Raw genomic sequence first — 20043 nt, forward strand, 5'->3', positions numbered from 1 at the left:
GGTCTGCCACGCCATGTGGTCACCTCCGGGGCAGGCGGGAATCGAACTCATGCGGAACTCATGCGGAAGCGGCTTTAGATTCTCAGTGCTGTGCTTCAACCCGCTGTGCCACCAGGGAGGGCCTTGATTAATTTTTAATGATTTGTGATACCTTCATTGATTCTATGATTTACAGTAATGATAAACTTAAATTCCAGTTGATGGCTATTGCTGGATGATATTTAAGTGAATTTTTTTAAGTCATATGATGTTGATGTAAGAACCTCAATAGAAATAAAACAGATAAAGGAAAAATAGTCAATAATTAGCAAGCACTACATATTTAATAAAGCTTATGTCAAACGAAAGTTGAACTCTGTAAAATAAACTGGCTACATAATTTCTTTGGCCTAGGAAATTTTGTTTTTATTATTAATCACATTTTAGTAATTCTGTCTCTTAATCAAACCAGTCAAATTTTTCATGAACCTTTTTTTAATCTGTACATGGAGGTGAAGATAAAAACAAAGCCCTTCCTATAGTAGAGTAGGTATTTGCTAAATACTAGTTTTCTCAATGCCAAGTACTAACACTCAATTCCTGTTAAAATGGCAAAAATCAACTTTTGTAATAATTAAAAAAAAATAGCAAAAATCTTTCCCAGAATTCTCTTTTTATCTAAAGATATGAACCAAGTCTTTCAAAGTAATACCTTATCATAAAGTCAACAAATTCAGTCAAATCAGATAAAGGAGACAATCCAGTACCATAAACCATCAGCCCTGACAGCCAAGGAACCACAGAGAAGGTTTTAGAGTCCAGCAGAATCAAATATTCATAAGGCTCTTGTCTTTTTCTGAACCAGAACCCCCATGAGAGACACAAGACAATGCTAAGGTGTCATCACATTCCCTGTCAGTGGCAAAACCACCAGAACTCACAGGCTTAGAAAAATGCATTCACACTTGAATTTCCAAAATGAACTACATTTCTGATTATATTGAAACTGTGTTTCAATCCAACAATTCAATCTATCAGTATTTAATGCAAATGATAGAAGCCATTGTAGACATGTTAAAAGAAATTAGACGCTCATAAAATTCTCAGACAGGGCCCTCCCTGATGGTGCACACTGTTAGGACACAGCATTGCAAGCAAGCAGCAGCCGCCTCAGTGCAAGTTAGATCCCCTGCCCCGGAGGTGACCCACATGGCGCGGCAGACCACCCGCTGCTCCCATCAGCAGTGTACTTTGTTGATCTGCCTGTTCTGCTCCCCACTCTGTCTCTGGTGAATTCTCTCACCGCCCCTGCACCTCTGGCCTGTACCCCAGTTCTGTATGCACAAATAAATAAATATTTTTTAAAAAATTCTCAGAAAGGCTAGAAGAGTGGGAAACAACAAGTGCCCCACTGGCATCAATAGATCCAAGAGCACACCACCCCAGAAACTAGGCAGCTGCCCATCCTGCTGCCCCAACCATCAACCCAGCTGTCCCCTGACATCTTCAAGGATGGTAATACCCAAAATATCTGCACTATCACACTTCAGAATTCTCTGTTTTAGTCATAGGTGAAAGAAAGAAAATGTCACCCATCTTTCCTCTACCAACCAAAATATCTATGAGTGTACCCCAAAGCCTTGCTTTACTGGAGATGTGAAATGTCACCTTGTCAGTCTCTGCTCAAAAGGAGCACAATAACTAAGAGGAAGTTGAATAGAGGTTGAGGAAATCAATCTACGGTATCCCCAAAAGGACCATTGCAGCTTTTCATTGCAGTGAAGATGACTGTGTCCCTCATGATCTATCCATTTGATGACTCAGCATCCATATACATTTACCTCTCAGTTTGATTTAGCATAAAGCAACACTGAGGTCAGATTTCAATCAAAAGTTTTGCAAACTACCACATGAGTTTTGTAGTCAGCTGTCAAAGGTTAGTTTTTAAGCTTGTCTTTATCTGACTGTTTAGTTCTATAAACCATCAACAAATGGCGTGCATGCACAATGTTCAACAAATGGTATGTATGCACAGTGGATTATCACTTGGGGATAAAGAGATAAAGTCATGTCATTTGTGACAATATGGAGGGAGCTGGAAGGGATAATGCTATATTAAGTAAACCAGAAAGAAATACCAGATAGTGTCAGTGTCTCATGTTTAAAAAGTAACTAAAAGATCAAGAATTGTGTGAGGAAAAATATTTTCTGTTTTCCCTCCAAATGAGGACTATTACTATTTTTTACTTTTAGTATATATAAGAATTTAATATCAAATTCAGAAAATGTGTAAACACCTAGCAAATTATCACTTCATACCATCCATGATATTATAATACCTCTAAAGAAAAATAAAGAATAAAGCCTTGCTGATCTTGCTAATTTCTCTCTGGACTTATTTTTAATTACTTTGTTGAGTAATTACAACACTGTTTATATTTTAGGGACATAGGTTCACAGGTTTTCAAATCCATGTAACCAAACCAGATCCATCACCAATGCACCCATAATGCTGCATAATAGCCCATTTAGTCCTCTTCCATCTTTCCCCTAAGCCCCCACTTTCTCCCTCTGGTTGCTTCAATTCGGCAAATTTCTAGGTTTGTTCTGGTTTAATTTTATCTTGTTTTTTTTTTTTGCTCTGCTTCATGATTTCTCAGATATAAGTTTGGAAATCTTCTGGTATTTGTCTTTCACCTTGTGAGTTATCTCACTTAGCATAACCTCCTTCAGTTCCCATCCATGTTATCATTAATGTCAAGAGTTCAGTTGTTGTTTTTTTTTTTTTGAGTTCAGTTGTTTTTTATAATTAAATAGAAGTCCATTGTGAATGAAACCGCATCATGGTTTCTCTCTGTCTTTATTTAACCATCATGACCATCTATCAACCCTAATATATCTCTGACATCCATTTTTTTATTGTATTCTTTTTTATTGTTGTAATACTGGCTTACAACACTGCATCTGATTTAGTGATATGGGTTCACACCTCTTCAGATGTCACTACACATCAGTTTTAATATGTTAAGAATGGTGGGTGAGGGCCCTCCCTGGTGGCACAAGGGGTCAGAGCGAATCACTATGAAGCTATCCGCAGCCACTGCAGCCTGAGTTTGATCCCCAGCCAGGGAGGTGTCCCACATGGCATGGCAGACCTCTTCTGACCCACTTACTGCTCCCCTCCGCAGTGTATTTCAGTAAATCTGCCTGTTCTGCTCCCCACTCTGTCTCTGGTGAATCCTCTCACCACACCGCCCCTCCGCCCCCCGCCACATATCTGGCCTGTACCCCAGTTATTGTATGCATGAATAAATAAATGTTTAAAGAATGTTGGGTGATATTTCAACAAATCTAAAAAACAGTTTTATGAAATATGGCCCAAAAACTCATGCCAAAGAGTTATATACAGTGCTTATTAGTCATGGACTTAGAAGTCAGAATTTCCAGTAGGGATCTAGAAATTTTTGTTTGTTAACAAGCTTCAAAATGACATTTATCTCACTAGGTTTGAGAATTACTTATTTGTTTTAAAGAGAGGAAATGTTTTAGCCAACATAACAGAATATTTCTGTTTTTCTTGAACTTTTCTGCTGATTTTTATTTTAGGAGACAACAATGGATGGTCTTCACAATTTGATAAATATTTTGCCGGTTACTACAAAGTGACTCCCCACTATTCCTTTCAGGCAGAAACATCTGAATGTTGTAAGTAATCTGAGGACTTGAGTCTCTATCCATGAGTTCATAAAACTTCATACTTTTGAAAGTGATCCAACACATGGGGGAAAAGGTTAATTATCATTTTCTAGTGGCAAATTATATTAGACATGCAGCCTTACTTTGAGAATTTTATTTAAAAATGAATCAGGGATCTGAAGTTTATAGTAATAAATCATGCCAGGCATATGGCTATAAGAAAAATTAGTTTCAATAACGGTTGCTGTAAAAAGGGCTTCCTTTTCATAATCACTATCAACTCTGTTATAAAGGAAACTGCAAAAAATAGAAGAGCAGAAAATCTATTTGAATTTTATGTTTTCAAGTAAAAAAATTTGTGAGGGCTAAGTTATACTTTAGATCTACAAAAACCTTACTAATTATAACCTGCTATGATTAGTCATATACTGAAGACTTACGAAAACACTGGAAGATTTGTGTAAGGTAACACCTAAGAATGATTCTGTAATATTTTAGATCAGTTCTATGTAAATAACTCCTTTTAAGTAATTTTTTTTCTAATTAAGATTACAAATATAAATTTGCAATACCTTGGTTAAAAAAGCAGGAATTGGGGGAAGAAACTGTGTCTCTTTCCTTTATATTCTATCTCAAACTATAAACTATAGCTTTTTAATTTTTTATTGTTTTATTATTTTTACCACTCAAATGAGATTAAATAATAATTAAATAATAAATAATCTAGTTTTTTAATTAGGAAAAAACCTAGTAATGTCCAATTTCCAGTGGTATATATTCCTAGAGGGAGTCACACATGTCATTCAGAAATTTATATCAGCTTTATGCCTATTGCTCAAAAAAATGGAGAAAAATTACCTTATCGTTAAAAAGCTTAGTGTATCTAAGAAAGAAAAATTTATATAATTTCACTGCTAGTACAATGCAAAAAATAATAGATTAGACTATAAATCTCAAAATGTAGTCTTTGTTTTCTTTGTACCCTTCACATGTCTTAAATTTTCATTTAAATATTTTAATGTCACTTTTGATAGTTTATAATAAACTAGCAGACTTAACATACCAAGGAAGACAAAAAGTCAATGAAACATTATATCAGGAAATCCTCACTCAGGAAAGATCAGTAACCATCCAAAGCATCGTTCTGAACTCTGTAGTCATTAGGTCAAAGAGGGAAAATGATGGGTTTCATAAATGTCATAGTATGGTTTGTAAAAAAAGAAAAAAAAATGGGATGGTGGCAGAGGCAAACATACTAAGTCAGCAAAAAAAGAAAAGAAAAGAAAAACTACCTCTTCCAAAAAGTGCAGAGGTCAGTTTTTATTTGTACTCAGTAAAGAACAGCCATGTTGTTTCTAATTAGAGTTAGTTAAAATTCAGGGAGAGGTAGTAATGTCATTTTCAGGGAGAGGTAGTAATGTCATTTTCAAATGTAAAAGCATTAAAATATTGAATTTAAAATATAGTGTAAATTTTGGGATTAATACTTAAAGTTCCTATTGTGCTCAGGCTTCAGATCAGGTCATTATAAGAATTAATTGGAACTCAAACTGAGATTGACTTAATTAATTGGAACTCAAACTGAGATTGATTTGGCTAGATGAAAGAATGTGAGGAATTCACATTTACAAATTACCCCTCAAGAACAATATCATAGAAAATATTATGTCTGTCATTACCCAGTAAATTCATAAATTAAATTGTAGGGATTTGGGAAGTACAAAAAGTACTCAACCACAATTTCACCATTTAGAGATACCAGCATTAATTTGCCGGTGCATTACTCATCCCTTTTTATGGTAAAAAATTTCTGTACAAGCCATTTTTACCATATTTTCAATTAGCATTTTGCATTTTCAATTAGCATATACATGTCATTATAAACTTTTAAAACACACCATAAGATATATCTTAAGTGATGTTATTTGTTTAGTCATCCTTTCATTGTTGGAAATTTAAGGGTTATATTTTCATTTTTTGCAATTATAGATAACTATAGTCAACATATATGGATCATCTATGTCAATAGAATCTTATATCAATAGGAAAAATGGTGGAATTGATGCTCAGTTCACTGCCCTCTTTGTTATCCTACTTACTCTCCTCTCTCTCTCTCAGGACCTTCAAATTCCTTCCCAACCTCACCATCCCTATTCCACAGCAGAAAATACACTCACCTTAGATATGGCTTTAACCTAAAAAGAGAATCAGTTTTCAGCGATTCATTGCCAGAATGGCTACATAGAGTATAAAGCTGTTTAAAAGTTCTTGGCAGAGACTCTTTACAAAGAACTCAAAGCACTGGTTATGATCTAGAGTTCTTGTGATCCTGTAAAAGTGTTGCAATTTGAGTTGTTTGGCAAGAGAATACCTGTCACCGGTATCTGAGCAAAGGGCCGCATTGTGATTTTAGTGGCTATAGCCAGCTGTGCTCTCTGGGCAGTCATCCACCACCTTAGTCAGCAGTCTCTAATTTTGCCATGAAGACACAATTCTTTCTGGAAAGTTTACTGTAAATGTCAAAAACTAAAAGTCAGCAAGAAGAAAATCCTCATTACTAGTTTTATTTGATGTTTAAAATATTGTAAGCTAGCAAATACCAACTCTTTAGATAGGTAATTGCATAGAAAACACTGTATTTTGATCTTCTAATTTAAAAAAATTCTACCCACATTAGAGCACAGTGTATAACTCTCCTCTTTCTTGCTAATTAGAAATGACTAGTCCTCCACTAATGATTTGACTATGCTATTAATTAATACTTTGTTCTTTATTAGCAGCTTCAGATAGATATTAGAGTCCATCACACAATATCATGCCACTGAGGGACATAGTTACTCTCTCAGGTCTGAGTAGGCGACTTCAATCCTTTGCACTAAATGGAGAAGAGCAGTCTCCTATAACAGTAACAACAACAACAAAATGTGTGAGCTGATAAATGTGTATGCTTCCTTATATTAATGGTCTAGCATCATTTAAATTGAAAACAAACTTTGGACCCTGAATTTATTTACATCACTGCATAGATTGCTGAGGTGAGACATGATGGGCTTTTGTGCTAAATTTCTCATAGTTTTTTATTTCTCTCTTTTCGTTACCCTGCTCTTCTGGCCCTTCGTTGCCCCCACTCCTCACTCGGCCCTCTTATTCAGTGGTCAGTTCTGCGCCAGTGCAATGTTTTTGCCAAGGTTTAGAGCTTCACTGTGACGGTACCAACTTACGAGCTGTTCCATCAGTTTCTTCAAATGTGACTGTAATGTAAGTAGAAAAGATTCATTTCATTTTTTTTTAAAGATTTATTTATTTGTACATACAGAATTGGGGAACAGGCCATAGGCTCAGGGGCGGTGAGAGACTTCACCAGAGACAGAGGAGGGAGCAGAACAGGCAGATCAATGAAGTACACTGCTGAGGGGAGCAGCGGTCGGGTCAGGAGAGGTTTGCCACACCATGTGGTCACCTCTGGGGCAGGCGGGAATTGAACTCATGCAGAAGTGGCTTTAGATTCTCAGTGCTGTGCTTTAACCTGCTGCGCCACCAGGGAGGGCCAATTCATTTCATTTTGACAGCCAAAATGGCATCTGTGAAACTGTGTCATATTTAAGACTTTGTCATTAGTAAAGAAGCCTTTTTATTTAAAGAGAGTATCATTGTTCCTTGGTTAATTATGAAGATTGTATGTATTTAACTCATGTTGTTAAATGCTAGATCCTACTCTGAATTACTTCACGTGTGAATTTATTGAGTCCCTCATAACAGTCCTATGAGTATTTATCACCATACTTTATCTAAACAAAAGATAAGCAATTATATGTGCTACATAAGAAAAAAAAGTTGCAGTTAAGCTACTACATAGTTATCTTATTTGACACATTAATAGACCCATGTATAAGTTCATAAAAAGGAAACAGATGAAACAAATTGGATTTAACTATTCCCAGAACTTCACATTTGAAATCTAACTCTTTGCATTAAAATCATATTTGACTCACAGATATTGGAGTTAATTTTTTTATCCTAAATAATTGAAATGTATGTATGTAGAAGATAATTATCCCCATAAGTGGAGGTCCAACAATAACTTTAGCTCAACAAACATTAGCAAGATACATGGTTGAAGCTTTTCAAAAGAAACCAGTATAGGAAAGATATCTTAAACAGTGTATGTTTGCTTAGTTTGTTGTTTTACCCAAATGTTTTAGTGTCTTATGGCTTTAATTTCTGGAGTATACATGGGCAAACTTGAGCAATTTTCCAGTTTGCAAATGGTGTCAAGGCCTGCCCATTTTAACCCAAACCACATAACATAGCACCACCTCTATATAAAGGATGGAGAAGAACTACGGTTTAGAATTCCATCAAACTAACAGAATCTGGGAACTTTAACCAATCAACAGTAACCTCGGAAGTTTACCAAAATCGATAATGAACTAAGAACATCAGACAGGTTAAGCTACAAGACTTGCTTTCCAAAGGAGGTAGCAATCCTGCCTGAACAAGGGATTGCATTCAACACCACAACTCTTTTTTATTGTAACTAGACCTACTGCAAAAATTAATAATAATAATAATAATTCCCAGAAGAAGCTGAGGTTCTTGTGAAGAATTTTCATGATTTTAAATTCTGTTTGAACTTCTGGATATAAAATGTATGATAATTTCACTCTATTTCCAAAGGAAAAAATATCAAATTACTAGAAACTCCAAATCAAAGACAGCACTGATGCTGCCAGTATCTTTTCTCATTTTCCCACAAGTTAAATTTGAGTCCATTCTTAAACAGTTTAACCAGCCCTTGCTAAAGAAAGGAGGAGAAGTGAGTCACAGGAGTGGAAGGGGTAAACCTCACTGACTGGGAGCACATGCCCCATCTAATGGTGTCCCATTTAATTTGAAGAAAACCTCTTCTCGCCCAAATAAACATTTGTACACACATTCAGTCATAAATATGTACATTCATAAAGAGATGTGTGCAAGCCTGTAGGCTGCCAATTGGCATAAAGAAAACCTTGGTTAAAAAAAAAAAAAGCTGGGACCACGTCCTCATGAATAATTTCACTGCAGGAAAGCAGGAGAAGGAGGGGTGCAAGATGACTTCAGGGTTTCCATCCTGGATGACAGCAATCCAGGATTGGGGAGATTTGGTAACAGTCATGGGGAAGACTTGGACTCCAATTTTAGATTTTTTTTTTTTTTTCAATTTGAGGTTGACAGAATACTTAGTGGAGATTTCCAACGGGCATTTGATAGATGTAGGAATGAAGTTTGAGTGTTTATGTTTATAGCGCTTTTTATCTTTTGGTAAAGAATGGCATTTTCTGGTGTTTGGTTAAGCAACTTGATTCAGGCTGTCCGTTTCTACTTTTCTCTGCAAAACACCAATTCAGCATTACCTCTCATCCCAATCTTTGCTCATTTACATAGAGAAAAGGAACTCTAGACTGAGAGGCATCAATATCAAAATTTTATTACTAAATATGTTTTTTTTTTTCTTTACTAAAGGAAAATGTAAGCAATGGACTAAATCATATATAAGTAAAGTATCAAACAAGCAATAACCCAAGTAATGTTTATTGGAGTAAAGTTTTCTTAGAAGATATTTCACATAAGTGCTAGTGAGCAACAGAGGTAACCACAGAGAAATATGATTATTTATACATTGTCCTAACTTGTAAAACATGTTACTTTCATTGAATCCAGTTCTGGAATTTAATCATTAAAACTACATAAGCTAGTATATAATATCAGTTTTCTTTATAAACACTAAAAGATATCAAACTTTGACAGGAATAATAAAAGTATTAATATAGTATATATTTATATTTGTATATATGTATGTATGTATAGTATGTATTTTGGATTGCTTTACTAAATGAGAGTAGTAATACCTACCTTTTCCCATTTCGATAAAGTATTATGAACACAGAGTTGCTATTTGTGAAAATATTTGGATTGTTTATAAATGATAACCCAAATATCTAGGAAGCGTATTGAGGAGTCCTTAACTGAACCTTCCTGCCCTCTGCAGTTACCGTCTGCCTGTCTGCCTTAGGAGCAATTTGCTGCTTCCTCTTGAGTTCCCTCATAGGCCCTCATTTGTGTGTCTTTAAGTATATTGAACATTCTTTCTTGCACTATGTGATCCTAATCTTCTCTACAATAAAAAGGCAAATTCCACAACTCAATGGGGGACTACATATAATGGTCTTTCTATAAATCCTCCAAGTTCTTAACAGAGTATAATGAGCCCTAAACAAATGTTTTTGAATTGAATTTACCAGTAAGTGTATGCAATATAACAAAACAAGCTAATTGCCTTTTAGCTCTGAACTATGAGACTGATTCTACTCTCTAAAGAAAAGTTTCTAGTTAGAGATAAATTGCAGTAAATCCTCACTTAATATTAAGAGGCCCTTGGAAACTATGACTTTAAGCAAACAACACATAAAACCAATTTTATCAATATAAATTGTTACATTCCTAAGGCATATTTCTAGTCATACACATCACCAAAATTCCAAATAAAGGCCAAAACACCTCTAATGTTAACCAACAACTTACAATCATCAATTTATGTATTTTCCAACTGGCTTATTGCAGCTTATGGTGTCTGGTGATTGAAGCCCAGTCACTCAGGGCACAAGGCAGAAGCCATTCTGAACAGGACGGTCTTCCATCGCAGGACACCCTCTCTCTCTCTTTCTCTCTTTCTCATTCACTCTCTCTCTCTCTCTCTCTCTTTCACACACACACGCACATGCACACGCACACACACACCCACTCTGGGATAACTAAGACTTGGCAATGAATCTCACGCGCACATCTTTAAAGGTAGAGGCAATAGGAGCATCCCCAAAAAACCTACACATACAAGGGAGCACGTGCTAATTCCACACAAATAATGCTTTTTTATCAGCATTATAATGAAAAGATACCATTTTATTCAAAGACCTACTGTTGGTTATTTGTCATCCAGGGACATTATCTTTTTTTTTTAATTTATTTATTTGTGCATACAGAACTGGGGTGCAGGCCAGAGGCTCAGGGGCGGTGAGAGGCTTCACCAGAGACAAAGTGGGGAACAAAACAGGCAGCTCGACGAAGTACACTGCTGAGGGGAGCAGCGGGCGGGTCAGGAGAGGTCTGCCACGCCATGTGGTCACCTCCGGGGCAGGCGGGAATCGAACTCATGCTGAAGTGGCTTTAGCTTCTTAGTGCTGTGCTTTAACCCGCTGCGCCACCAGGGAGGGTCAGGGACATTATCTTTTTCTCCAACGTGCAACTGGAAGGCATTCAATGCCTGTTGAGAAAATGAATGAACACGTTTCTGAAAACACAATATATTCATTAATATGCTTAAATCAGACTCAAATATTTAATAATTTATCTCTACAAAGCACAAACATTTAAACAGCAGAATGGAGGAGCTAAGTCAAGCAAGAATTATTAGCAAATGTATTGTCAAATAGCTAATAGAAGGAAAGAAAAAAACATTTGGTGATAACCCACAGCTAAGAGTGTTTTCACAAGATGGCCACTAGCTAACCTTTGGCATTCATTTATAAAATCCTTGAAGGAGTGCTGCATATAATTTAGAACAATGTTTCTTAATATTTTTTCTTTCCATTATTGTCCCCCATCCACTTTCTTAGACATAGATTAGTGAGAGCGTTGGTTTTTCGAATATTGCAGCCCATTTCATAAGGACATGCAAGTGGTCCAGAAGTTGAGGCGCCCACTGTTCCAATTTGAATCTCAGGCTCATCCACGTGGTCATCACCCCGCACCCTTACTCGTTGCGTTCTCCAGCGAGCACCCTCCTCTGGATGCCAAGTAGTCTCCCCTTCACCAGGGCAGTGCTGTGACTCGTCTCTGATATAAGCGTGTGCCCCAGTCAGCAGCTGTAGGGGGCTCCTTCCAGCAGCCAGCACCCCCTCCCGGTAGTGCCCTACTCAATATCACCGCTAACACAGTTTAATTCCAGTTCTTCCTCGCCTTTCCCTGGCACTGACTCTCCTGATCTGTGCATTCATCTCTCGGCGGAGGTGGACTGTTTTGCTGTATTTTGGCTGTGCATATGGAGAAGGCCTACCCTGATGTCATCTTGCCATTTGAAACTATTTTTCTTTAAGATTTCATTACCACGTTCAAGCAGCTGGTCCAAAGCAAACATAATAATGAAATACTGTTAGAGCCTAGTGTATGACAGTGTCTTAATCTGAGCCCATTATATCAATCATTTCGAAGTGTTTAGCCCAAAACAAGTCATCCGCCAGACATTTATCAACCTCATTTATCTATGAGCAAAACCTCCATCACAGTGTACAATGATGTAATAAGATTATTAGAGGTTATCTGAGTCATTTCATTATTTCAAAGGTAAAGACACTAATGTAAAAATTCATGCGAGGAACCTCAGGTGCATCGGTTTGGGGCTTTGTTTTGTTCTTGTTTTTTGTTTGTTTTATTTTGTCTCTATTATATTTCCTTTCTTTTTCCAATTATGTCAGACTGTGTCAACGTGCTGATAAAGGGCAGATCTTTCCGTATATTTTATTTGAAATTAAATGGGATCATGTATTGACGAAAGATAGTTCAATTGTATATAAAAATTGCTAGTTTCCTTCACAACTATTTTTAAAAGGAAGCAAAGGTATGGAATGTGAGCCATGAAATATTGTGGAATTTAGTTATTTAAGTCCTTAGCTGTGCTATAAACAGAAAGCACTACTTTTAGTGTCAAAATCTGAGATGCTTTCTGATATGTGCTAAATAAGGATAAAAAAGGAAATCGTGAAAATTATTTTCCCATTTGTATTATTTTTCAATTTTTTGTCAGAATTGCAAATTTGTGACCTACATTTCAGAACATGTATCTTCAGTAATACAAAATCAATAGTTAGACCTACTTTAAAAGCTACTATGAATAAGTGGTGTCATGATTCAAAATGTTTCCTAAAAACTGATGCCAAGGTAAATAAAATTTATAGTTATCCATACTGTTTTAGTGAAATGTGAAGAAAACAACTCTACATAAAAACTGAAGTTTATATTTATTTCAGGTCTCTTCAGTGGAACTTAATAAGAAAGCTTCCTCCAAATGGCTTCAAGAAGTACCATAATCTTCAGAAACTGTAAGGAAACATTAAATTTCCACTATTAAAATTAGTTCACCTTATTGACCTATATTTCTTCCCACCTCTGCAGAAGCCAACACTGTATCACTAATTATGTCTAATCATTCCTTGTGGAATTATTTAGCTGTTAGCTAGAGACTACAAGGTAACATTTTTTTTCTGAGTCATTCTAGAAGTCATTCAAGAAAAATCTGAAATGCCCATCCCCAGAGAAATTGGGATGCATGTGCTAAGTCCTCTACTACAGCACCCCAAAATGAAGATGCTCAGGGGGTTTTACTCTGTATGTTTTACTGTGGTTCACTTCAGGGCTCACCTGAGAGAAAGATGTAATGATCTTTAACTAAATCACCCATCAAGATTAGAGAGTGAAGAGTTTACTTCCTCACGTGTGCAAATTCAATATCCACCGAAGAGAACAAATCATTGTGATTTGAAGCTTCTGAAAATGGGGGGCTTCAATCTATTTTCATATCTGCATTGTAGGTTTGATTTATTTTAACTTGAATCATATCTGACATGCCAACTTCTATGCAGTTTAGAGTGATATATACTTTCAAAATCAATAATGGTACAGGTGATATTTACAGTTATGACTAAATCTTATTGTCATGTACTTAAATTGGGTTCAAATATTCTATGCCTGAATAAAACTCTAGAAAAAATTTAAAATACATACTTGTATTTTTATAATTGTACTGTTTTCAGTTTGGGTCAATAAAAACAAATACATATTTATACATACAGATTTATATATACATGATTTAAGTTACAGATGAGAATCTAAAGAAAAAAATCACAGCTCTTCATTTGGTGAATTTTTCTCAGGTCCAGATTATTTGCAGAAAAAGCTTTCATGTTTGAAAATAAAAGCAACTTTTCAGAAATTTACTCTGGATATTTTTCAGTCAACAGGAAAGAACCTCTCAAAATTAGAACCTGATGCAAAAACTTGAAGAAATTGCTTCCTTTTATATGTTCTGCTTTCTGATGTATGAAGAATTTTTCTGACCTATAGCACCACCTGATGTCCACATATTTAAAAGGAGTTAAGATTTCAAATACAAATATCAAAATTCAGGTTTACATAACAAAAAAATTCATATTCCTGTATGTTTAGGGGTTTTTTTTGCACAATAAACAATAAACATTGAATTCATTCTTGAACAGCTGATTTTTTACAAGTAATTGTTAAAAATCTAATGGCTATTGGAAATGTAGCTCAGTCTCCAGCAATACAGTCCATTTCTTGCTCATTACAACAGTTAGCATAAATTGAATACAAGTCAAACTGTTTCTGTGTATTAGTGAGAAAATTACTTGTTATGAAATTGAGCTCACAGTATTTTCTGTGAAAGTGTTAGATAAGCGCTATATGTAATAACAGTATTTTATGATCAGGTGTTTTTACTTGTTGGAAAAATAAGCTCTATCTGTCAAAATTTCTAATTAACTGAGGGTTTGGATTTCTCCCTCTTTTTGTTAAAATTTACCAGAAAAAAAAAAACTCAGAACACCCCAAAACACAATGGTGACTGGCAGAGAACAAAAAATCATCCTGAAGCCCTTATTTTGTCATTTCCCACAACCAGAGCAAAAACTATCTGAGAGTACATAGTGCTTGCACTCTGGTATACATGTCCTTTGACCTCTACTTAATTCAAAGCCAGTCTTCATGATGATTTTGTTGACTATGTAAGCCCGCATCCTTGTCTTGACATTCCAATTTAATTTATATTCTCCTATTTTTCTCTTTTGTTGTATATATTCCTTATAAATACCCTCAAGGCTTGGAGCAAGGTTTGGGATGTCAAATTAATGAAATTCAAGTTGACTTGTTTGAAAGATTTGTGATCAACATAAACTATGAACTGGAGCCTTAAAGATGTCACATACCTTCGGTTTGCCAGTACTGTGAACACTCGCAAGTGCACAAACTGTAACAGGAAATGTTAGAAAGTCTGATTTCTGAGCAGGTTTAATAGTGTCTTATGATGACTCATTAAAGTCCTGCTCATAGAAAACACAGATGTTAAATTTGAAAATGACATGACCACATTTACAAGAAATTCTAAATAAAAACTAGCCTAATCACGCGTGAACTTAATAGCAAAACAAAATGGCACGATATACAATTTCACTAAATATTTTACATTTAACATCTTCTTGTAATTAAAAAAAGTGTTGTTAATCATGACAAAATACATGTAACATAAAATATCCCTTCATGTAACATAAAATATCCCTTCTGGTCATGCTTAAGTGTACACACAGCACTAGTAAGTGCACTCACATTGTCATGGTAGTGTCGCCACCCCCATCCATAGGACTCTCATCATCTTGCAAAACTGAAAATGTTTTCTTGTTAATGATGATGTTCACAGGTACCTGCAAAACAATCAGCTTCGATCCATATCCATCTATGCCTTCAGAGGACTGTACAGTCTTACTAAACTGTGAGTACCAGGGCCAATTCACTTGTTCATTCTGCAATGATCTGTAGGCAGTAGCCTCCTGCCCACCCGCCTCGGGGCCCTGCAAACCCTGAGGGAGCAGTCTAGCGCTGTCTCTGAAGGCAGGATCTGAGTCAGTCAGGCTTCACACTGAATCCAGATTTCACCAGTTCCTAAGTGTGTGGAGGTTAGCGCTGTCTTTTACTTAAACATCAGTTCCTTCTACTGAAAAATACAAAGTATAACAGAACTTACCTTAGGGTTGTTGTAAGGAGCAGGTGAGAAAATCTATGGGAAGACTTAGGCCATGTACCATAGGCTGGCATAGGGTGAGAAGTTAATATGCCTTACCACAGTATGGGAATTTTTTATTGGTAAGAATTTCTAGCCAGGCTCACTATTTGAATCATTTTTAAGTGTATTAAGTGGTATTATGTATGTTCACATTGTTATAAACCATCCAGCTCGAGAATCTTTTCATCTTCCCTGGTTAAAACTCTGTATCAACGAATCACACCCCCGCATCCACCATTCTACTTGCATCTCTGTGAATCTGCCTACCCTGGGTACTGCATGTGTGTAGAGTCAGACAAGATTTGCCCTTTCTAACAGGAAATTTGCACTTGCCTCATGTCTCAAGGTCTATCCAAATTATAGCATCTGTGAATTTCCTTCCTTTTTAAGGTTGAATAATATCCCACCGTATGTATATACCATATTTGCTTTATCCGTTCATCCATCAATGGACATTTGCGCTATTTCCATCTTTTGGCTATTGTAAACAATGCTGCTATGAACTTGGGTATATAAATATTTGTTTTATCCTTATGTCCAATTCTTTGAGGTTATATACCCAGAGATAGAATTGTTGCATAATACGGTAATTTGATTTTTTTTTTCTTTAGAAACAACTGTATTGTCTTCCACAGCACTTGCACCACTTTGCATCCCACCAATAATGTTCTAGGGTTCTATTTTCTCTGTATTCTCACCAATAAATTTATTGCCATTTCTAATTTTTCAGATATCTCAGTCATAACAGAATAACCTTCTTGAAGCCGGGTATTTTTGAAGATCTCCACAGACTAGAATGGCTGTATGTTTAATTTATGTGACATCCTATGTTCTAAAAATATATAAATATATTTTTATTCATATAAATATATGAACCAATTGTTTTCTTCTGGCTGGCAGGATAATTGAAGATAACCATCTCAATCGAATTTCCCCACTAACATTTTATGGACTAAATTCTCTTATTCTCTTGTAAGTACTAAAAATTAAAGCAAGTGTTTCAGTTGAAGGAAAAAACAAAGATTTTAAGTTTGACAATATTAAATTTGGAATTGTGAAAGCCCAAAAATTCCTTTTCCATGAAAAACTTCTCTTAATTGTATTTTATGAGGTGATTTTGTAGTTCTGATAATTTTGTAAGTTCTCTGTCTTCTAGAATGCTAGCCCAACAAAACTAAATATACCCTCATTCTCTTATTTTATTGAAATATTCTTATGTATGCCCTAAGTTAATTTCAATAAAGGAAAATAACATTAATTTTAAACCACCTTCTTTTCACTACCCACTATGGAAGGACCTGAGTATTCTTTGTTACTAACATTCCTGCTTCCTCCATATGATAGCTATCATTTGTCAGATTTTATTATTAATAAGCACTTACATATCACAAGGCTTCTTTAAATATTAAAAATAATGAACAATAGATTTTCATGGTTTTGTAAGAACATTAATACCATGTTTGACTTAAGTTGAACAAAGGATCACCTATATGTGACTCTGTTGTCTCTTTTCTTTTCAGAGTGTTGATGGACAATGTCCTCACACATCTGCCTGATAAGCCTCTTTGTCAGCATATGCCAAGGTTACACTGGCTGTAAGTTGTATCTTTTTAAAAGAAATCCACTAACTTTTCTGGTTTTGTCTGTTCTGGTTATAAGAGGCATTTTTAATGATAGATTGTTAATATCATATTCCTCGTGTTACTATAGCATTATTTTTTTATTAAGCATCCCACTATATAAACCATCCTCTAAACTCTCACCAAAATAAAATATCTTAAAAAGAAATTAATTTGAAAAAAAAAAAGAAATTAATTTGGTGGGAGAAGACAGAAGGAAGGCTGTGATGTCTGCATTACTCTACCCTCCCCTGTCCAGCTACTTACCTACAAACTTGGTACAGAAAGATCTAAGTGACTTTTACTTCTTCCCTGAATATGGAATAAGAATAGAAAGCTAGGAATTTTTTAAAGCTTAACTACAAAAGATTATGTTCCATGAATTTTTTACACAGTAGTTTTGCCTATGGTAGAGATTACTACTCTACCTACTCAGAAATATTTAAAATACAGGTAAAAATGAAGAAACAAATAACACACACACACAAAAATGCTAAGCAGTTCAATTAAGAAACTACAAATACCATCTCATATGAAAACCCCGTTTCTTACTTTGTAGACACTTGTAGAAAGTGTGGTTGCTTGATGTGTAAGCTCAGAGCAGGTAAGAGGTGTCAGATTAAAATGGGAGGAAAGTTAGAGTTGGAAATATTGTCCCTAGTGAAAAGTGAAAGCCGTCAACCTGGTAAGAAAACAGGAGGGAGAAATTCTATTAATAGCAGACACAGTAACCAAAACAAACTAGTTTGGAACCACTTAGGGAAAGACAAAAATCATTAACAAGCCCAGGTGTCTTGGTGTAACAGTACTGTACCTTTATCCATGACAAGCTCAAGACATCAAGGAAGGGAAAATTAAATTCACTCTCCTTTGTGTTAAAAAAAATTTTGACTCACATAAATACATGAAAGGTCATTACATGGGCAGTAACCCAAACTTAGTAATGAAGTAAAACTGATGAATAGTTACATAATTAGCAATGAAAAGTCCATACATTGAGACCAGTAGTGAAAATAGGAGGTAGTGTACATATACAATAGCAAACCTTTCCTTTTTGCCTTAAAAGGTAGATAAATATACATTTCAGATAAAAATGATTAGAATTCATTACTAAAGAGATGGATTTTTCAATTTTCATTACTAAAGTCATTATCTATAAATTTTAACTATCCAAAATAAACCATTCCATATGTATTCTAATAGTGAACATTACTTCATTTTAATGTTAATAATAAAAAATTTTTGCTTTATAAGCATTCATTTCTGTGAAAACAAATGACAATATCTTTACTATGCACATGAACTTTCATTTAACAAGGTATAAACTAGAAAATCTGATAGATGTGTTGGCAAAAATTTGATTTAGTGGAAAATGAACATAAAAAGACACTACCCTTTGATAAGGATAATATGCTTGCAAGATATCAGACAGATAGCCAAGTAAAATCTTTAATATCGGTCTTTTAAACTAATTTTTAAAACTCTGTAAGAACATAAGGAAGAAATAAGAATATGATCAGATGGGACAGTAGCCCCAAGTGAGCTAGATCAAGAAAGTAAACTTTTACTTTGAACAACTTTGTATTTGGGCAGAAAAAACTAATATGAAGGATTTGAAAATATGGAAAATAATAAGTATATATTATGGAACAAGGAACTGTAAAGACATGGAAAAAGACAGAAAAATAAGCTGTAATAAGCACATGCAGCATGGTAATGAATGAGTTAGCCCTACTTCAATCAACATGACTCAGTGTCAAGAACGTGATATAATATATAAAGAAACAGACACAGAAGAATATGTATATGATTTTACAATGTCATTTCAATAAAATTGTGCTTAGGCTATAGAAAACCACTAGCATTGAGAGTGAACTTTATAATCTATATAATTATAATCTTCCCCCACACCCAGAAATAACTCAGATGTTACAGATACCAAGCAGGGAAATTAGCATACTTATGACTAATAAAGTCAGTGATTCAATAGGAAAAGTGGACAATATACATGAATGGTTGGAAAATGTCAGTAAAGAGATGGGAGTTATTAAAACAAATAAAAGTATTATTTCAAAGGCTTAGCAGGAGGCTGAACACAGATGAGGGAAGAAGTAATCTCCTTGAAAATCGATCATTACAAGGATTTATCTGAATCAAAAAGAGAAAAGATAATAAAATGTAGAACAGATAATCTAAACATTACAGGATAATATAAAATTATTTTAAAGTGTGTACGTGAGGTCACAGAAAAAGAAGACAGGGTGCATAGGACAGAAGAAATATCTGAAGAAATAATGGCCAAGAATTTTCCAAAATCAATTTTATACAGTGAACCAGAAATCTAATCTCAGAAAAACCCAAGAAGTAAAACATGGGGGAAAAAAAACTAGACAAATCACACCAAACCACTGCAAACAAAGATAAAGAAAAAAGCTTTAAAATGAGAGAAATTATATTACATGCTATAAAACAAAGATAAGAAATGCAACACTAACTTTAAAAAAAAAATAGAGGGGCTAGGGAAAACATAGAATTAGAAAAAAGACTATCACCAGGGATAAAGAGGGCTCTTATTTAGTGATAGCAGCCAATTCAGCAAGGAGACATGATAATCTTAAAGCAGTAAGTAGTTTCAAAATGATTGAAATGAAAAATGTAGAACTGTAAACAAAAATAGCCAGGGGTCCAGAAGGTGTTATTCAAAACCAGCTAATTTGCCAGCTTGTAAGTATTTTATCTCTGTAAGGTAGACATTAATTAAAGTATATTATTAGTCACAATCATACAGTGGGGAAAAGACAGAAGAGTAGAAATGAAGACAATTTAAGCTAATTTTGGCATTTCTTATAATAGAAATTTTAAAAG

General features: G+C 35.0%; 1 protein-coding gene across 1 annotated transcript in view; it reads left to right on the forward strand.

The window, feature by feature from the left end:
• RXFP1 (relaxin/insulin-like family peptide receptor 1) overlaps positions 1–20043 on the forward strand; it is a 54601-nt gene that overhangs the window by 17106 nt on the left and 17452 nt on the right. The window contains exons 3-9 of the mRNA XM_012726761.1: positions 3586–3684; positions 6828–6933; positions 12738–12809; positions 15197–15268; positions 16290–16361; positions 16460–16531; positions 17080–17154. Of these exons, the coding sequence (XP_012582215.1) occupies positions 3586–3684; positions 6828–6933; positions 12738–12809; positions 15197–15268; positions 16290–16361; positions 16460–16531; positions 17080–17154 (568 nt within the window). The remainder of the gene's footprint in view (positions 1–3585; positions 3685–6827; positions 6934–12737; positions 12810–15196; positions 15269–16289; positions 16362–16459; positions 16532–17079; positions 17155–20043) is intronic.

This window comes from Condylura cristata, unplaced genomic scaffold (assembly GCF_000260355.1).
Source record: "Condylura cristata isolate star-nosed mole 26May11 unplaced genomic scaffold, ConCri1.0 scaffold00018, whole genome shotgun sequence".
Taxonomy (NCBI): domain Eukaryota; kingdom Metazoa; phylum Chordata; class Mammalia; order Eulipotyphla; family Talpidae; genus Condylura; species Condylura cristata.